This window comes from Symsagittifera roscoffensis, chromosome 3 (assembly GCF_963678635.1).
Source record: "Symsagittifera roscoffensis chromosome 3, txSymRosc1.1, whole genome shotgun sequence".
Taxonomy (NCBI): domain Eukaryota; kingdom Metazoa; phylum Xenacoelomorpha; order Acoela; family Convolutidae; genus Symsagittifera; species Symsagittifera roscoffensis.
The window spans coordinates 42,799,510-42,818,570 of record NC_087064.1 but is presented as its reverse complement, the minus strand read 5'-3'; the positions used below and the strand labels follow the sequence as shown (position 1 = coordinate 42,818,570).

The 19,061-nt window shown below is 34.7% G+C and overlaps 3 protein-coding genes across 3 annotated transcripts in view; all 3 read right to left on the bottom strand.

Moving 5' to 3' along the window:
* The window catches only part of LOC134841719 (uncharacterized), a 78,666-nt gene extending 72,194 nt beyond the window's left edge, over positions 1-6,472 (bottom strand). Inside the window, exons 1-3 of the mRNA XM_063857754.1 lie at positions 6,210-6,472; positions 2,929-2,971; positions 983-1,201 (exon numbers count right to left, since the gene is read on the bottom strand). Coding sequence (XP_063713824.1) covers positions 983-1,201; positions 2,929-2,971; positions 6,210-6,230 — 283 coding nt within the window. The 5' untranslated portion in view covers positions 6,231-6,472. The remainder of the gene's footprint in view (positions 1-982; positions 1,202-2,928; positions 2,972-6,209) is intronic.
* LOC134842596 (spermatogenesis-associated protein 7 homolog) overlaps positions 1-19,061 on the bottom strand; it is a 532,288-nt gene that overhangs the window by 229,835 nt on the left and 283,392 nt on the right. The gene's annotated exons all lie outside the window — the stretch shown is intronic.
* LOC134842597 (Golgi SNAP receptor complex member 1-like) overlaps positions 12,214-19,061 on the bottom strand; it is a 290,244-nt gene continuing 283,396 nt past the window's right edge. The window contains exons 2-4 of the mRNA XM_063859013.1: positions 13,239-13,529; positions 12,915-13,157; positions 12,214-12,761 (exon numbers count right to left, since the gene is read on the bottom strand). Coding sequence (XP_063715083.1) covers positions 12,458-12,761; positions 12,915-13,157; positions 13,239-13,495 — 804 coding nt within the window. The 5' untranslated portion in view covers positions 13,496-13,529 and the 3' untranslated portion in view covers positions 12,214-12,457. The remainder of the gene's footprint in view (positions 12,762-12,914; positions 13,158-13,238; positions 13,530-19,061) is intronic.

Below are 19,061 nucleotides of genomic sequence, written 5' to 3'. Positions count from 1 at the left end.
AGTAACCATGCTATCAATTAACCATGCGTATAAACCTGTGGGTATAAAAGTAAATGACCTTGCTCACAGAATGGTCAAATGGTAATCAGTGTCCATTTGATCATCCCGTGAACAAAGTTACAGTGCTGATTTAAATTAACCGGACAAAACGCGTTAAACTTGAAATTTAAAACGCATTTTTCTCAAATTGGGTTGAGTTTAGGTGAAAACCTATGAAGATAAAACTTGCTTAGAATTTTAGCAGAACTAATACGCTGTAATTTGTTTTGCGAAAATCGGATCGGGTCATTTTGGCTTTTCTCAGTTAATAGAAAATTACGCCAAAAACACCCAGTCGATCACAGACATAATTATATCAAAGTGAGCCCTTTAAGTAGCTCAACAAAGTTTAAGAAGGGTATAATCTCCAAAATATTGTTTAAGTTAATTTATTTTTGTTTGATAAAAAAAGGTCAATTTTACTATATAAAATACCAACTTTTTATTTAAAAACAATTTTTAAACAATATGTAATTTTTTTGAAGAAAAAACCTTTGTTAAAGTTTGTTGAGCTACGTAAGGGGCTAACTTTGATATAATTATGTCTGTGATCGACTGGGTATTTTTGGCGTAATTTTCTATTAACTGAGAAAAGCCAAAATGACCCATTTTTGGGGTAAAATTTCGGACCCGAATTTCGCAAAACAAATTTCACCATATTAATTCTGCTAAAATTCTAAGCAAGTTTTGTCTTCATAAGTTTTCACCGAAACTCAACCCAATTTAACGCGTTTTGTCCGGTTAATTTAAATCAGCACTGTATTTACGGGGATAAGTCAAGGGCCCAATTGCAATACCCTTGCTTATCGCAAGGCTAATTATTCATTATGATAAGCTTTATACTTAACTTCCAGAAAATCAGGTAAGACTACTCATTCTGGAGGCAATCTGTAAGCCAAGAAATTTGATAAAATGCGATGAAACATGTTATACAGCTACTTACATCCAGAGAGAATATTCTTGCTGAAGAGTGTGAACTTATCCCACAGTTTTGGGACCACTTTGTCCAAAATAGATGTCGTCACAACCTCATCATACTGCTTCATGGACTTGGGTGGTTTGGTCATAATAATGGCACTGCCCACACAACCATCATGTGGCGCCTCCTCAGAAGGCCAGGAAGTCTGTTCGTGTGTACGCAATATGGAACACTCCAGGCAACCTAAATTTTCATCTCATTACCCGTCAGAGCCAAAACATGACCACAAAAGTTGAATGTACAGCTATGAAACTACTGTTATTTAATCAATGAAACGTAAATAAAAACCTTGATGACATTTGTTGGTATTAAAGACACGTGTTCAATATGTTTCCGTGTCATACTTGAAACACTAGTGTAATATTTAACGGTTACGTCTCAAATTGCATAATACTCAAATTGCCTAAAAATCAAAATTTCCCAAATGGCATAAATTTCATGCAACTTGTTCACATGATTTCGTTCCTGACAAAATGTAAGAATTCGAAATTGATAGAAAACGTATAAATCACAAAGAAAACTCGAAATTTAGGCCATTTGGGAAAGTTACATTTTTATGCCAATTGGGAATTATGCCATTTGGCAAGCTACCATATTTAATTATTGCAGAGTCGTTTTTCAAATAAGAAATTGAATACAAGCGCAATATCTTTCCGAGAACAATCAACCAAAACAATTCAAAAAGTAGAAATCCCATACAGGCGTCATATGTGTGAAAATTTTGTCATATGTGTGAAATTTTTTCACATGTTTTTCATACCAGATAAGCAACAGCCTATAAAAAGTACCGAATTTGTTCACATCTCGACACGTCGTGTATCGAATTGTTCTTAAATATTCTCGAAGCAATATACAGTGCTGATTTAAATCATCCGGACAAAACGAACAAAATTTGAAATTTCAAACCGCTTTTTCTCAAATTGGGTTAAGATTAGACAAAAAATGACAAAAGGAAAGTAGTTTAGAAAGTTACCAGAAATTTTATGATGCAAATGCTATAATGCAATTGTTCTGAAACAAAACTTTACCCTAAAAATAGGTCAATTTGGCTATTTTTAGTCAATCAAGAATTATGCTAAAAATTACAATTTAATTGATTTAAAAAATTATATCAAAAAAGCTTCTTACACAGCTCAACCAAGTTTAGAAAAAAAATATTTTTTGATTGATAGCTAAAAAAGTCATTTTTACTGAATACAAATCAAAACCTTTTGCTAAAAACAAACTTCAAAAGTTTTACGTAAAATTTTGAAAATTTTAGTCTTCTAAAACTATATCCTTCTAAACTCAAAAATTATATCAAAAAAGCTTCTTACACAGCGCAACTAAGTTTTAGAAGGGCAAAATTTTCAAAATTTTGCGTAAAACGTTAGAAATATGTTTTTAGCCAAAATTTATGATTCGCTATTTTTTTAGCTATCAATCAAAAATATATTCTCTTTGTAAAAGTTTGTTGGGCTGTTTAAGAGGATTTTTTTGATATATTTTTTTCATCAATTAAAAGGGCAGTTTTAGCATAATTCTTGATTTAATAGAACAAGCCAAAATGATCTATTTTTGGGGCAAAATTTTCTTTAGGTTTTTTGGAAAATAAATTGCACTTTATCAACTCTGTTAAAATTCTAAGCATTTTTTGTTCACTCTTTTTTTGTCTAACGTTAACCCATCTTCAGAAAACCGCGTTTAAAGTTTTCAATGTTGTCATTGTGTCCGCTTAATTTTATTCAGCTTTGTTTAGCTGTTGCTTAGCTACTACATATTTCTATAAATGGATAGCCACCAAAAGCATGGCAGAAGATAGAGTTGATACAAACAGTATACAACAATCAACGCAAAATAAAATATCTGTTAACATTCTAAAATTCTGTAATTTTTAAAGTTTGTATTAACCATATGATTCATCAACTTACCTTGACATAGCCCTGTTTTGTTAGTGCCCACGGAGACTGCAAGCTAAAAACAATACAAGGCATTACTTACAGGCGAATCGAGTGATCAATCAGGAACCAACAAAGTTGCAGTGACCAACAAAGTTGCTTGTATCAGGGCAAAAACCTAAATTTTCTGACTGTCCTTCAATGCCATGAAATACTAACTGGTTAGAAAAAAAACTGAAATTTTCAACAGTAGTTTCTAAAACATGGACTTTTTTCTCATTATTTTTTCTACAATCCTTCCCAACACACACTCTTAAGCAAAAACAATATAGCTTATATCTGGCACTTTAGTAATCTGCCCATATAATTGGCCTCAATTCAATTTGAAATAACTTTTGCCGGATTAATTCGACGCTGATGAGTTATTAAAAAAAATATGTCGCGCGTTAACTATCCATTTATTAATTAAGTAGTAATTAATTATAAAACTCCTCGATTGACAAAAAAAAATTACAAGTAAAAAATTGGTTTAACTTTTTGATCAGGGTATCTATATCAATTAAAAGATATTAATTCACTTTCTTCGAAAGTCGAAAAAAAGCTTTGTCATCGTGAATTCTACAACAGGGCATTTTTTCCTAAGATTTTTTTTCCACTGCCCCTGCCTTAAGGCATGTGAGAAGACAATGATACAAAGAAGTAAAAAAAAACGATGAAGAAAAAATCTAATCAATTGTTAATGGTTTCATAAAGTATTCACAATTTAAGCATTCAGGAGATCATATTTGAAGTGAATAATTTTTCCAAGTAAAAATTTTACAAAATCAACTTATAAAGGTATCTTGACTACGTTCATTGACACTTGAAAATTAGAAAAAACACAAAAACTCAATTGTTTACAAAAATCTGAAAATTTGGCCTAATTGCTCAGATTGAATTACCAAATTTTCAAAAATATATATTTGCCCAAAAAGAATAGATATCTAAATCAAATCTTTCATATTTAAACTTTGCTCTCAGTATAACTTATCGATTCTAAACGGCCCAGAAGTCTACAACTTTATTTGTAATACGTTCTCAACCTACCTCCTTCACCCTTACGAAAATCGACCACTATTCCATTAGTTTTCCAATTTATGGCAAATAAAATACGGCAATATAAAACAAATAATCCCGATAAACTGTAAGTAGCAAACAACACGAATCAAAATTGCACCTCCCAGTCACAAGCAAAAAAAATGTAAGCCTTGTCGGCATCAATTAAATTTTTTCGAAACCATTTAAAATTTTCTTCAGCAATCAACATTGTGCTAACGACTCATTTAGAGCAGTTTTTTTAGCAAAACTTTGTAAACATAAAAAACCATTGACTTTGTTGAAAAATCTCAACTTTCGAATTTCAAAGAAAAATAGATCCTTTCAAGCTCTTTAAATTTCTAGAACTATTTGTGATTGGCGCTTTTTGATAACGTTAACTCAAATTGAGAAAACTGGATAAACAGGTTAAGTTTTTATTCCGCTGGATATCTAAAAATTAAATTGCCTTTTCGAAACTAGAAATCATTCACATTTTTTAAGCCATTCCCATGTTCGTATTTGGAGAGTGCTATTTACGTAATATCCAGGAGATGAAATTCAATTGATGTCAAAAAAGTCATAAATACCTAAGTGCATTCATGAAAGCGTCAGTATGTATGAATGCACATCAGTAATTATTAGAGACTTTCATTAAGACTTTTTCCTGAAAAAAAAATCACCGATACCTATATAGGAGTCTTCACTACGTTCAGTTTTCTTAATAAAGAAATCGAAAGCAATTTTTCCATACATAGCTAAATTTATCATTTTTGTCGTGCTTTTTCCACGGAATTCTGAATTGTGAAACTAATTGACATAATTAAAGTGTGTACCTTGGCGTCAGATCCAATCCTGCTCACGCAATTTAAAAGCTCAGTAGTTATTTTGATTATAATGATCTCCCATTGAACGTCTGATGGCGAATCATAGTTATTTAATTGGATATATATTTGTTATCACGGAGGTTTGAAGTTACTGAGGGTTCTTCGCTCGTATTTTTACTCCAACTTCGCCGAGCATAATCTGTAGAATTTGAAAGGGCAAGTTATTGTAGGAACGTTACAGACCCTTTTTTAATATATATGAAACTTTCGTTTACTTTTTCCAATAATTTGCTAATCAAAAAACCAAAATAAAGATCAAACATAGCCAAGAGACAGTTGGAAACGTGTGATTGAACTCACAGAAACAAAAAAAAACAAGGATAGCCGGTGTTCCGACCATATTTTTAAAAACTAAGAGGAAAAAAATTTCAACTATTTTTTCCAAATTAGTGCTGTTTAATTTTAAGCGTGACGTGGAGAAAGAATCTGACAAAAACATAAACCTAGTCAACAGTCACAGAAAGTTAGGCAAATCTGGTAACGGTTTCTGTCAAAAAACGGTTCCTTGTATCAATTGAATTTGAATTGAACTTTAAAAATTCAAAGCGCAAAAAATCAAGTTCAAGCGATAAACTATAATACAATTTACTGGAAATAAGTGCCTTCACTTTGGTCATTGACACTGTTTCAAAACCCGCACTGGAGTTCACTGGATAATAATCGATTATAATGAAAAATTGTTGTCAAAAATATTGTCGTTATAATCCATTATTGTTGCAAATTTAGACCACGAAAACGATTATATTGTCATTATAATCTATTCTTTTCGTAAAACCACAATCCATTAAAATTCATTATATTTGATTATAACGGATTATAATCTTTACATTTTTTTGCAAAATCGTTTGCAAAACTCGCAACGTTTCTGCGTTACTCACGGCCTACTCGCAATCTAAACCTACTCAAATTAATCCCCCTCACTTTGCCCTCTCCATCCGCATTTGCTCAACAACCTCCCCCCACCACTCCCCTAGGTTTATTCCTACGCCCACCCCCATGTTTACTAAAGTCTGAGCTGAGGAGGGGTAAACTGGGTGTGGGAGGGGCGGATGGTAAACTGTCGATAATTTCTTGTCAAAAAAAACATCGATTATAATCTATTATTATGGAGTATAATGATTTAAAAAATATTATGATTATAATCCATTTTCAATGGATTATAATCGATTGTAATGGATTATATTGATATAAAAAATACTATGATTACAATCCATTTTTGATGGATTATAATCGATTATTTTTGTAATTTTATAGATACTGACTATAAAATGACAATCTAATCGATTATTACCCATGGATCTCCAGTGCTGGAAGAGAAGGGTGAAGCAAAATCAAAATGGTGATGTTACTCACAAATGAGAAAGTTTTGGGCATCCGTGAAGGTATGTAGTTATGAAGTTAATCTTTTGATCTTTAGATGAGGAAGTTAATCGAATGAAGTTAAGCTTTTGATATAATGAGTTAAGCTCTTGCTTGATTATTGTTGAAAATAGTAATAAATGAAAGCTCGCATATAGTGAGGTGTAGAATACAGTGATTATTTTGAATACAGTGAAGTCTAGAAAGTATGTTTGATCACTCGAAAACAATAATTGAAAAACGTCCGAAAGTTATTCACATCACTTTCTACTTCAATTTTTGAGCTTCACTTGAGTTTTACGACCGTGCTCACATTTCAAATGAATATTAGACACAGCTTTCTGCTACCATTTTTTAGAAGCGCCGAAAAATAAATTTTTACAAACATTGATAGAAATAATGAATTCGCTTCTTCTTGAATTATGAACTAAGCTTGAGCTTTGTTCATGTTTTTGTTTATCAACCAACTTGAGTGGGGACAAAATTTGGGAGTCTTTTCTTAAACAAATTTAGTAGCCTCAAATAAAAATTTTTAAACAAAAACAATGAAGAAATCAAAACATTGACTTTTATGGTAGCCATAGCAACTTTTTAAACAAAATTTGCTTGTCACCGCTATACAGTGGAATTTTTTTCAGACCCTCCTTTTGATTGATTCCAAAATTTTTGATTTGGGAAGGTAGTTTTCGAGAAAAGTCAAAAATTTCAAAAAACTGTCAAAAAACCATTTTTTGACTTTTTCGAGGGCCATTAAGTTTTGACTGGGCGCTTAAGTACATAAGGGCGCTTCCCACAACCTCCTATTTCAATTAAAATTGTCAGGTATTGGAGGCTATTTGAGGTATATGAGTTTTCGAGAAAAATCAAAAAGTTTCAGAAAACGGTCAAAAAATAATTATTGTACTTTTTCTACGGTCATAAAATGTTGCAAAAAAAATAGACATAGCCCCTTATATAAGGGCGCTTCGCACAATCTGTTATTTTAATTGAACTTTAAATCTCAGAGGCTAAATTTCGAGGGAAGTCAAAAAGTTCCAGAAAACGATTAAGAAATCAAATACTTGACTCTTCCCAGAGCCACTTTTTATGTGGAAAAACAGCTTAGGCTTAGCCAATTAAGCAGGGGAACTTCAGTTCATCTGTTCTTTCGATTTAGGAAGGGATATCTCGAGAAAAGTCTTAAATTTTCAGAAACACGGTCAAAAAACAATCGATTTACTTTTTCGAGGGCCATAATTTTTTGGAAAAAAGTTGGGCGTATCCGCTTATTTAAGGGCGCTTGTAACCTGTTATTTCAACTGAACTTTGAATCTCAGATTTATGAGGCTATTTTTCGAGACAAAAACATTCAAAAAACGGTTACGAAATCAAATAATTTAAATTTCCCAGGGTCACTTTTTGTGTAAAAAACTTAGGCGTCGCAGTTTATACAGGGGAGCTCCAATTAAACTGTTCTTTCGGTTTAACTTAAAATCTCAGGTTTTAAAAAACGTTAAGCAATCAAATATTTGAATTTTCCGAGGACCTTTTTTTGTTGAAAAAACTTAGGCGCTGCTTATGCAGGGGAATTTCAAACAAACTGTTCTTTCGATTGATCCTAAAATCTCAGATTTGGTAGTGTAGTTTTCAACAAAAGTCAAACTGTTTCATACAACGATGAAAAAATCAAATACTGACTTTTCCGAAAACGATGACTTTTCGCTCAGCTAAACTCATACAAATCATAACATGTTTTTCTCAGAGAGTAATTATCCAGCAAAATTATGTTCCCTTAAAATGATTATCGGAAATTTCAACCTATAACTTTGTTGGGCTGGTTAATAAGCTCGTCCTGATAAAAGTCTCTTATCAATTAACTTGGTTAACTAAAAAATCCAAAATGACCCATTTTTTGGGGAAAATTTTGGTTCCGAATTTCGCAGAACATATTTCACCAGAATAAATCTGTTAATTTTCTTGGCATGTTTTTCATTTTTTTTCCAATGTTAGCTTAGTTTTAACCCTAATAACCCTAATTTTAACTCTAGCATTTAAACATTTTATCTCCACATTATTCACTTTAAGTTAAGGCCTTGTGTCCCAAACCGCAGTAGCAGGTCCTAAAAGTTTCTACGAGCAAAACTTGGCTTACAGAGCAGACTATTTATAGAGCAGCAGATAGGCCAGATTTTACAGAGCAGACTATTTAAAGAGCAGCAGATAGGGCAGTCTTTCAGTTATACGGCAGAATTATTTTTTTCTCAGAAATCTTTTTTAATTAATAAAAAGAATGCTGATTTTCTATTTCTCAGAAAAATTGGACACAGAGGCAAAGCTGAACTTCGCACCTGTTGCGATGTACAATAAACCTCCAGAAATCAAAATATAATGTGTCTCAAACTTGAAAATGGAAAAACTTGAATGAATTTTCTTGAAGAAATCGTAGGCTTAAGCATCAAAAAAATATTTACTGCAAATGTTTAAAAAATCAATTACCTTCAAAACAAAAGAAGGATTTGGGCTCAACTCTATCTATTTCTTTCTGATAACCGTTAGATGAAAACCATAGAACATTTCGAGACAAAAAGTTCCCAGAAAAAAAATCCCAAACCCAAAAAAAACTGTTCATTAAATCTTGCGAGCAAACTATCTGCATATCCAAAAAGAACAATTGAGGGTTACAGTCCATATCTGCTAATTGCTATAGTGCAAGATTAAAAAAAATTCACTAAAAAGAATGCAAACATTACAAACAATTGCCACAGAAACGAGCTCGCCGAAAATCTGAAAAAACTCTGAAAACCTGGGAAAAAAACAATTACATCAACAATTGTCAATTATGAAAATTACTCGTAAATGGTAAGAGAGCTATATCGCAACAAAAAAAAACATAGGAAAAAGCCAACAAAGTAAACAAAAAAACACGAAAAAAAACTCCTGGATCTCGAACAGGACTTACCGCCCCAACTAGTTTCACGCATTTTTAGCACAATTAAAAGTAAGAAACCATGCATCCAAAAAAACTGCAAAAAAATTTCAGCAGAAAACTTTGGCGCCTACAAAAACCACAAAACCATGAATTACATTTAACCTCGTGAAAATGAAGAGAAAATGTACTCAAAAAATCTACCAAAAACCACAGTTTTAAATACCCAGCAATTTTGTAAATAAAACGACAAAATTTAGGTCGAAATCAATAGCGCCAGCAAAAAATTCATCTTACATCTACGAAAATTTTCAGCTGTAAGACAATTATCAATTCAGTCGTTGAAGCCAGCTGTTGAATTACAGCTGTTAGACGTGCAAGTTGGGTAGAAATAGAGATGCATTTGATGACCAAATTTTAGTCATCCTGTGGACAAAAATTTATAGTGGAAAAAGTCTACTACCCGATTGTAAAACACTTGCGTATTGCTAGGGTAATTAGCATCAAAGCACTGCTTTCCTTAACTTTAAATAAAAAAACTTCTCTATTTCTCAGAAACGAAAAAAAATGCATATATCTACGACTCTGCTATTTTGCTTCATGAAAAGGCTCAGCTCGTTTTTCCAGATTTAATGTTTTATCTCGAAAGCGACAGTAACAGTAACCTTTTGTAAAAACGCATGATTAATGAACAAACTTTTAATTGAGCAGAAAAAAGCATATTTTGTTTATAAAGCAGCAAAATTTGCACTATAAGGTAGCAGAAATCTTTTGCCCCAATCATAAATCATATGATATCCGTTCCTTTTATCGCGAACTTTTTAAATTTTCGTTCTTTGAAAGATTCAAAATAATGGTCTCAGACTATTTCGTTGAGAAGTTATGACAATTTAATTGCACAGGATACACTTCAGTGAATCAAGTGCATCCAAAGTCAAGTTACCACAGGTTATTAATGTTATTAATCTGATACCAAACGGCCACGGAACCAATTGGCAGTAGGAAAACAAGGTCCCCGAAACGCTTTTTTTCGGCTGACCGTCTTTTTATGAAATGTGCTGATATTCTATTTGTGAAGTTGAATCGCGGGCCACCGAGACCAAACCAACAAGGAAGGAGAGACTCAAGAAAGTTCAAGTCACTCTAATACCCAACTGCAATGTGGATGAAGAATACCTTCTCTCGAAAACAATAATCGGATGCAATTGAAGCAGAACATAATGGCGATAGAGGTTTATCAATGTCATTCGCCTCTTCAGGAAGCGAACAGCTGAAATAGTCTTGAGCTATGGTCTTTAGATAGCACCTTAACTTAGAATTCGAATAGAGTCAACAACAGTTGGAAAATAGCGAATAAACTTCAAAGTTAAGAATATATGGCACTGAAACTCTTTGATTTTCAAGAAAAATGAATGATTTAGACTTTTTGATGAAAATTAATCAAAATGAGAAAACTCTATCAATAAGTAAATATTTCATCCAGCTGTCAAATTTCAAAGGAAAAATCCACGTTCGAAAAAAAAGTTGATCGTCTTTCGTGACTTTTGCTGTTCGACAGTAGAGTTTGCCTTCCTTTCGACAGCGGACACGAAGTGAACTTAAGAACATATAAAACTAATCTCAAAAAAAAAATCAAATTTGATCGTGGATAAATTTTTCTGAAAAAATTTATATAGAAAGTTATAAGACATCCGTCGTTAACATAGACATAACTATCCTGAAGGAGAGTACTTTTTCACTGGTTACGTAGCAAAATGTCGACAGTTCATAAAGTTGACACGTCGTTAGCCATCAGAATCGATAGAAATTATTTCCTTCGCTTGTTTTCTTATCTCAACTCCGATTGGCTTCCGATGACTCTCTTTTTGACATGTCTACATTTGAAATCGCCCTCCTCTTTCACTCCTTCTCGGCTTTGCTTGTTAAACATTTCAAATAGGAACCGCTTTTTCAGCAAAAAAGTGAAAACTGACTGTTTAACCAGACCAAGGTAACGCAACCGACACATGATCGATAGATAAACGTCAACAGGCGCTCTGGGTTTCATATTCCCCAATTAAGACTATTACCTCAAGTTTTTCAAAAACAGTATAACGCGCACAATACCACTCGCGAGTTATGTACGCGCAGTTAAGCTTGTCAATAAGGTACTTGCCAATGCCAATAATGCGTTCTGACTTGCTTACTCTTCCATGTCAGCTAAAAATTGGTGATTTATACAGTGCTGATTTAAATTAACCGGGCATAGCCAACATTTCTCAAAAAATCTCAACCAAAATGTCACCCTTACATGGGTCATTTTGGATTTTTTCAATTAATCAAAAATTACTATTACGCTGAAACTACTATGTTGATAGATTAAAAAATTATATCACAAGAAGCCTCTTACACAGCACAGCAAAGTTTTACAAGGGTTAAATCTCCAAACCCAATTATTAGAGAAACTATTTTTGCTTGATAATCAAGAATTTTTACTATAGAAAACCCAAAACCTTTGCTTAAAAACAAATATTTAACAATTTGCGCAAGTTTTTGGAGATTCAATCCTTCTAGAATTGTGTTTGGATGTGTAGAAGGCTTCTTGTGATATAATTTTCCCATCTATTAACGAAGTATTTTCAGCGTAATTCTTGATTAATTAGAAAAAAGCCAAAATGATCCAATTATGGGGTAAAATTTTGGTTGAGAATTTTGAGAAAATTGCACCATATTAATTCTTGTGAAATTCTAAGCAACTTTTGTTCTCTTCACTTTTTATTTAACCATAACCAAATTTGAGAAAAACGCGTTTGAAAATTCAAGTTTTGTTCCTTTTGTCGGGATAATTTTAGTCTGCACTGTAACTCTAGTTTGCTAAAACACAAAGCTCCATCTCAAAATAGGAAAAAGCCCAAGTAACGATTAGGTTAACAATGGCGAAAATCAACTCTAGCTATATTCCAGTCCTTTCTCACATGCCACATGAAAAAGATAGAAACGTAGTCATAGTGGTCATGCATGGTTCGCGGCCACAAAAATTGGTTGCATGGATTTCAAAAACTGATTCAATTTTATACAATTCGGGTTTGTTCTATCAGCTTGCGAAAACAATGATGTCAACAATATATAAATTCATCTACTCAGGTAAACACCATAAATGTTTCCATAAATTGCTTTAAATCCTTAAATACTGAAATAAAAGAAAGTACTCATAAATCTAATGTGATTGGTTCATCCTTATTATACCTTGTCCTAATTTACTTTTATTGAAATTCTTGACAGAAATCAAACGATGTCTCCCAAACAAAATCGGAACAATTGCTTTTACAGTAAAATTTAAGTTTCAAAAAGCGTCAATTTATCTGATAGCATACCAAATTAAGAATATAATACAGAGTGATATAACAGCACCGATGATAATTGAGTCTCTTCGTTTTCGGATGTTTATTTTGATCAGGAGGTTGTTTATGGCCGGATACTTTCGGGCCATCTCGTTCAGCTGGCTCTGCACTTTCTTGAAAGTGCCTCTCTGCTGAAACAGAGTGTCCCGGGTGGCAGATGCCATGTTTATGATTTCATCAGTCACTCTGTCCGCATTCCTCGCGTGCTCTTGTTCCTTGTTCAACATCTCACTTCTTCGATTCAGACTGCCACCACCATTCCTAGCAAAAAATCACTCATTATATAAATCGCAATTGATTATTTATGAGCATTAAATTTAAATAATACACTTAAACAAAAAATCGACAATTTGTTATTGATAAGGAATGAGAGTATTTTGAATGATCAAGGGAACATTTATACTAATTACTCACCTATAGGACTGCAGATCTCGCTCTACGCTTCCGAGTAACTCTTGCCGCTGTCGCATGGACACTATATTATTTTTGGTCTTATTGAAGTCCGCATTGTAATCCTGCAGTATCTCACGGTGTCTTTGCAAAGTGTGGTTGAAGCCCCCACCTGAAGTATTCACACAACCTGCCATTTGCTGGTTGACATCTGAGAGTCGTCTCAGCAGATTATCTAAGTCGGCTGACATATTTTCAAAGTTCTCACTGGAAACAGAAAAAAGTTGCAAAATAAAACTGCTCTTCGAATTAACAACATTAAAGTTAGAAACCTGTCGGAAACTTCACCTTTTACTCGACGCACTCATCAACGGTTCCTTGTCACCCGAAAATGAAAACCCATCATTATCCTTCAGAGATGCTGCCACTTTCGAAAATGTAATCAATTTATAGTCGATCTCATTTTCCAGAGTCCTGGCTTCTTTACGTAATTCTTCCCAAGTTGGACCCGTGTTCACATTTTGTTTCGACTGCATCATTCTTTTATTCCCACTTGGGAAACTCGTAGTCATTGTTGAAGATCCTGCTCGCACTGAGGACATCATTGCTCAGTTCAGAAACTAACTATCATTTCAAACTTGAAATCAGAATCACCTTTAACACTACGAAAGTCGTTATACCAATGAAGCACAAAGTGAAAAAATCCATATTTCATTCAACGCTTGAACAAATAAAAGTGAACATTAACTATAATTTCATTAATGACCCTATTTCTCACGTTTATAGCAGTCGATAATTTAGGCCATTCCCTGTATTACCAATTATAGGACTACTCAGCACAAAGAAAATCAAACTACGACAAATGCGAAGCGGAGTGTCGCACCACTTGCGAGGCCACACAAACGTATTATGGCAATCTAGCCATAGAAGTCACCAAGTCAAAACAACAAAAAATGGCCAATTTTCTTAACGTCTGTCTCGAATGAAGCGAAAAGGGGTCAATTAAAATGGGCCCTTCCGTCATGCGACGGTCCCTGCACAGGTTGGATAGGGCCATACCAACGCTATATAAAAAAGACAAAATTTTATGAATGAATCAAGTCGATTTTAAAGCATAGAGAGAGTTGTCAATTAAAATCTACCCTCCTCGATTATAGCACCGATGGAATTGTCTATGTTGCATGTAATTTTAAGAGTTTTGCACCCGCTGAGGCAGAAGATTGTACTCCTCAGAAGTGCAAAACTTATTTTTGTTCTTATAAAATTTATTAAGTCCGAGTATGATTCGTTCCGTTTTTCGCTGTTTCTCTGCTACTTTCTGGAAGGTTTTTATAGAGCCTTGTGCTGCTCCGGTACACGCAAAAATTAGTGGAACAAAGCTGCTGTGTTCCACATCCAGAATTCTTTGTTGGTATTTTAAAATTTGCCACTAATGATATTTGTAGGCGTCCAAATCGCATCAATTAGTCTAAATGCAGTTAACGCATGAAGTAATAATTGCCCAAAAAGTCAGCTCCTAATGAAATATGCCTCACCCAAAACATTCAAACACAAACGACTAAAAGCTTAGAAGCAGCTGTAAATAAGATCAAAAAAATAATCAGAAAAAAAAGTTTTGAAAAGTTAACACCCTTTACCGGAATCGAACCAAGGTTCTCGTGCAATCGCGCCGAAACAATAGTCACTGATAAACTGCATATTTTATTCTGCAAAAGTGCCAAAACTGCAAGCGTGCCAGAAGTTTTTATGCGAGTTGAGTTGAAAAAAATGGACTCGAAATATATCACAATACTCCCAATAACCATCAGTATAATAAATGTTCATGAAACTGTGAGCGACAAAAAATTTGAAAAACAAAAAATTTGCTTCCATAGCTTTAAGAGGAGTTTTTTGCAAGTCTTACATTTCCTTCTCTCGTCGTCTTATCATCTCTTTAAGAGCACATGGAGGCATTAAAAAAACATTGTATTTCAAAGACGCAACATGAAATGAGCAAGCAGATAAAGCCTAAGCCGAAACACGGAAGCAGCAGATTCCGTAAAAACCACAACATGAAGATTTACAAAAGCTTAGATTGCAATTACTTTTGTACATTTAGGGATGTTAAAATAGCACTCTAAAATTGTATGGGGCTCAATAGTCGAACAGTGCACTCAGTGACAACGAAGCCAAAAAAAACAAGCAGACCCAAAATACTCAAAAAAAATCTAAATTTTAAGGTTCGCAAAAAATACAGCATCCATAGCCCTTCTCATCTCTACTATACGCGCCAAATAGGTGGAAGTTGATTTGTTTAAATTATGAGGTAAGTTGAAGCATGTAGTTGACAAAGACTTCAGGGGGAAAAGTCTAGTATCCAGTTGCAATTTACTTGCATATCAAAAGAGTGAGCCAACTGACATGGCGAGAAAAACAATGAAACGCCTTTTAACTTGCCCGAAGAAAAATGTTCATTTTGAATGCAACAACATGTACAGAAAAACGGATTGTCGTGAAAATGAGCAGTCCGCATAAGACAGGAAACGGCGACCGAACATGATACTGCAAGCCAGCAATAAATTGCACCCTAATTTACGGTTGACAGTTAAAATACCTAATGAGATCGGTGAGTGATTTTTTTTTGGACATGAAAACAAATATTTATAGCAACAAACAAGTCATATGTTGGTGGTTCCAGAAGCCAATGAATACAGGCAAGCTGGACAATTATGTTAAAACAATTCGGGTCGCTAGACAATTATGTTAATACAGCCATCTCAAATGTTCGAGTACTCAAGATAGTACCAAAAGACTCGCGTGTTCCCTTGGCAGAAAGTCTGTCGGACAAAATGAATGACATCGTCTACAATGTAGAAGATGTTACAAAACGGCTAATTTTTTTAACGTCGTTCTTGTTTTTTTTGGAGCAACCGAAAAGAAGTGGACGCAAACAGACCACAAGCATGAGCTCTTTGATAAATAAAAAAATTCGAGCAAATGACGTGTCACTTCCGAAACCCCATCCCCAAGTTTCAAGCCCGCCTCTGAGTGACCTCGAGCAGAGAATAAAGCTAATAAGTAGTAAGCTCGATGAAGGAAATGTAAAGTGAGGAATAAGGCTTGCTGCTTCGGATGACAAAATTGCTCCGTTCTCAACTGATTACTATCAAAAATTGTTGTCTAAGCACCCTCAGCGAGCCAAATTTGCAGCTCCAAATCCAGAAAATTTGGATAGTTTTTTCGTAACCGATTTCGACCTACACAAAGCGATAATGTCCTTTCCGATCGGATCAGCAGCAGGTCCTGATAAAATAGTTCCTCCAATTATTAAAGAACTTGTTAGTAAGTCGAATGGCAGCGCAGGGCTTAATTTTCTGAAGTCGCTTTTTAAGCTGATAAACCTCATTGGAGATGGCAAAATGCCCGAGCCCCTAAGACCTTTCTTTTTTGGCGCGAAGCTTATCGCCCTCTTAAAGATAGACGGAGGGTTGAGAGCGATTGCCATAAACAACACGCTGAGACGTATCGCGTCTGAATGCGCTGGAAGCAATGCCCTCTTCCGAGCGACAAAACTTTGTCGGAAACGTACAGGTCGTACAGGAAGTTTTTAAGCAAGCTCTGTCATATGTCAGAAGACGGAATTCAGCAAGGTGATCCTGAAGCCCTCCCCTTTTTGCGGAAACAATTCAGACACTAGTCAAACAGTTGGAGTCGAAAATTAACATCTGGTATTTAGATGATGGAAATTTAGCCGACGACTATAAGGTAGTACTCCGGGACCTTAAAAACATTCTGAAATCGGAACAAATTTACGGACTGGGCTTGAACACTGAGAAGTGTGAACTTTGTTTTTTGGGACCGACTACGAGTACACAGTATAATTCAATTTTAACACAACTTCGAAAAATATGCCCCAAAATAAAATTAAAAACAAAAGAACTCCTCATTTTAGGATCTTCAATCGACGAACTTTGCCGAAAAGAATTGCTCGATGAAAAAATTAAGGAGCTTGAAAACATCTCGGATATCATTGACAAACTAGACGCCCATTATGGTTTTTACCTCCTGAAAAATTGCTTTAGCATGCCAAAACTCCTATATTTTTTGCGTACAAGCCCTTGTTGTTTGCGAAATGATTTTTTGGACTGCTACGCCAAATTACTAAGAAATTCGTTATGCAAGGTCACTAACGTCAAAATGGATGATAAACAGTTTTACAAGCAGTTCTCCCGGCAGCCAAAGGTGGCTTGGGCGTTTCTTCCGCTCGTTTACTCGCTTTACCCGCTTTCTTAGCCTCAGCAGTAGGTGCAAAAGATGCCTTGAGCGAAATCTTTGGTTTGGAACATGTGGATGAAACCTATGATGATGCGCTTAAACGGTGGTTTGAACTTGGAAAAATTGAAATGGCTCCGGAAAATGAAATCCAAAAAATTGGACGGAGCCAATTTTTGACAGCAAAATTGCAGACTTGATTTTACGACTCGAACCAACGGACGTAAAAACATTCAACGCGTTCCAAGATAGATTTGACTCCTAATGGTTGAACGTCATCCCGTGCAAAAATTTAAGGTTAAAACTGTCAAACCAACAACTCAGAATTGCGATAGGACTTCGATTAGGCTCAAAAATATGCGAACGGCATAAATGCGTGTGCTGAAAAGACGTTACCGAGGATGGTTGGCATGGTCTTTCTTGCCTCAAAAGTGTAGAGAGAATCTCTAGGCATTCAAACCTGAATGCCCTTATAAAGCAGAGTTTATCTTCTACTCACATTCCGTCTGTTTTAGAACCACGACACCTCTACAGGACCGACCAGAAGCGACCAAACGGTTTGACGCTCGTTGCATGGGCTCTTGGTAAGCAGCTCTTGTGGGATGTAACGTTAGTAGACTCCTTAGCTCCTTGTAAGATTAATGCCGGGTCTGTTTGTAACCCTGGTACGGCTGCCACTGAAGCGGAAGAGCGAAAAAATGACAAGTATAAAGATCTAGTAGATAATGGATATCTTTTTTAACCGCTAGATTTTGAGATTCAGGGCGCGGCAGGCCCCAGCACAGAAATTTTTTGAGCAAGCTTTGTAAGAACCTAAGCATATGCACTGAGCAACCCAGTGCAGGCAGCTTTTTAATACAGAGAATCTCCCTGGCAATACATATTGCGAACGCCGCTTGCGTACTCGGAACAATAAATGACAAAATAACTTTCGACGAAATTTTTATTTGTAACACTTGCATATTATATTTTCTTGTGTCGAGTTGCGTGTTCTTATTGAAGAAACGTAACCCGTATCGATTTTAATTGGAAAGGACTTAAACACTTGTCATCTTCTTTACCATTATCACTTCCAAATCTAAAAAATTCCATGGATTTTGACTGGAATACGCGATGAAGGGACTCCTGACTGTAACCTCGGTTATTATGATACTTTTGACCTTCTGATTACCGTAGAAGAAGATAAAAAAGACCAAGATTTGTTGTTTTTTAGATTCCTGATTCAATTTAGACGAAAACTTTTTAACATTGATTTTGTTTTTACTACAACCCTAACATTAGAAAAGAAAAATTAGGGGAAACTGAGGAGTAGGGAGCTAGCATCTATGTTTTAGTGAAGAAAACGTTTTGACTGCGAACAAAAACTAGTATGTAAATTCAAAAAATATAGATAAGTAGTTCTTACGTTGAATTAGTTTTAGAAAAAGGTAGGCTTTTGGGAAATTACTTTTGTCAATGGCTTTTGAGTCTCAATCATTTTAGAATTAACATCAAATTAAATTTTCAAACGTTTTCCAACTTGTACAATGCGTTAACTCGCTGAGCAAGCTTGAAGTATCAATTGGTTTGGGTTATTTAGATTTTTCAAAAAAGCATTTGATACAATCGACAACAGTCTTTTTCTAAAATTCCTCACTTGAGGCATATCCAAAACATCTTACTATGTTCTTCGTAGCTAGCTGGATCGAAGAACTCAATGTGTGAAAGTAAGAAGATTAAAATCCAAATTATAACAATAACCTCTGCTGTACCTCAGAGCTCCATTTTAAGCCCCCTTCTTTTTTGATCTATGCCAACGATGTGCCCGATTCTATCATTAACTGCAATGTTTGAAATTAAGCCGATAACTTGGCGATAACTTGAAATTAATATTTACTAGTAGGACTGATAGTATACGCTTTCTTCAGCAGGACCTGAATC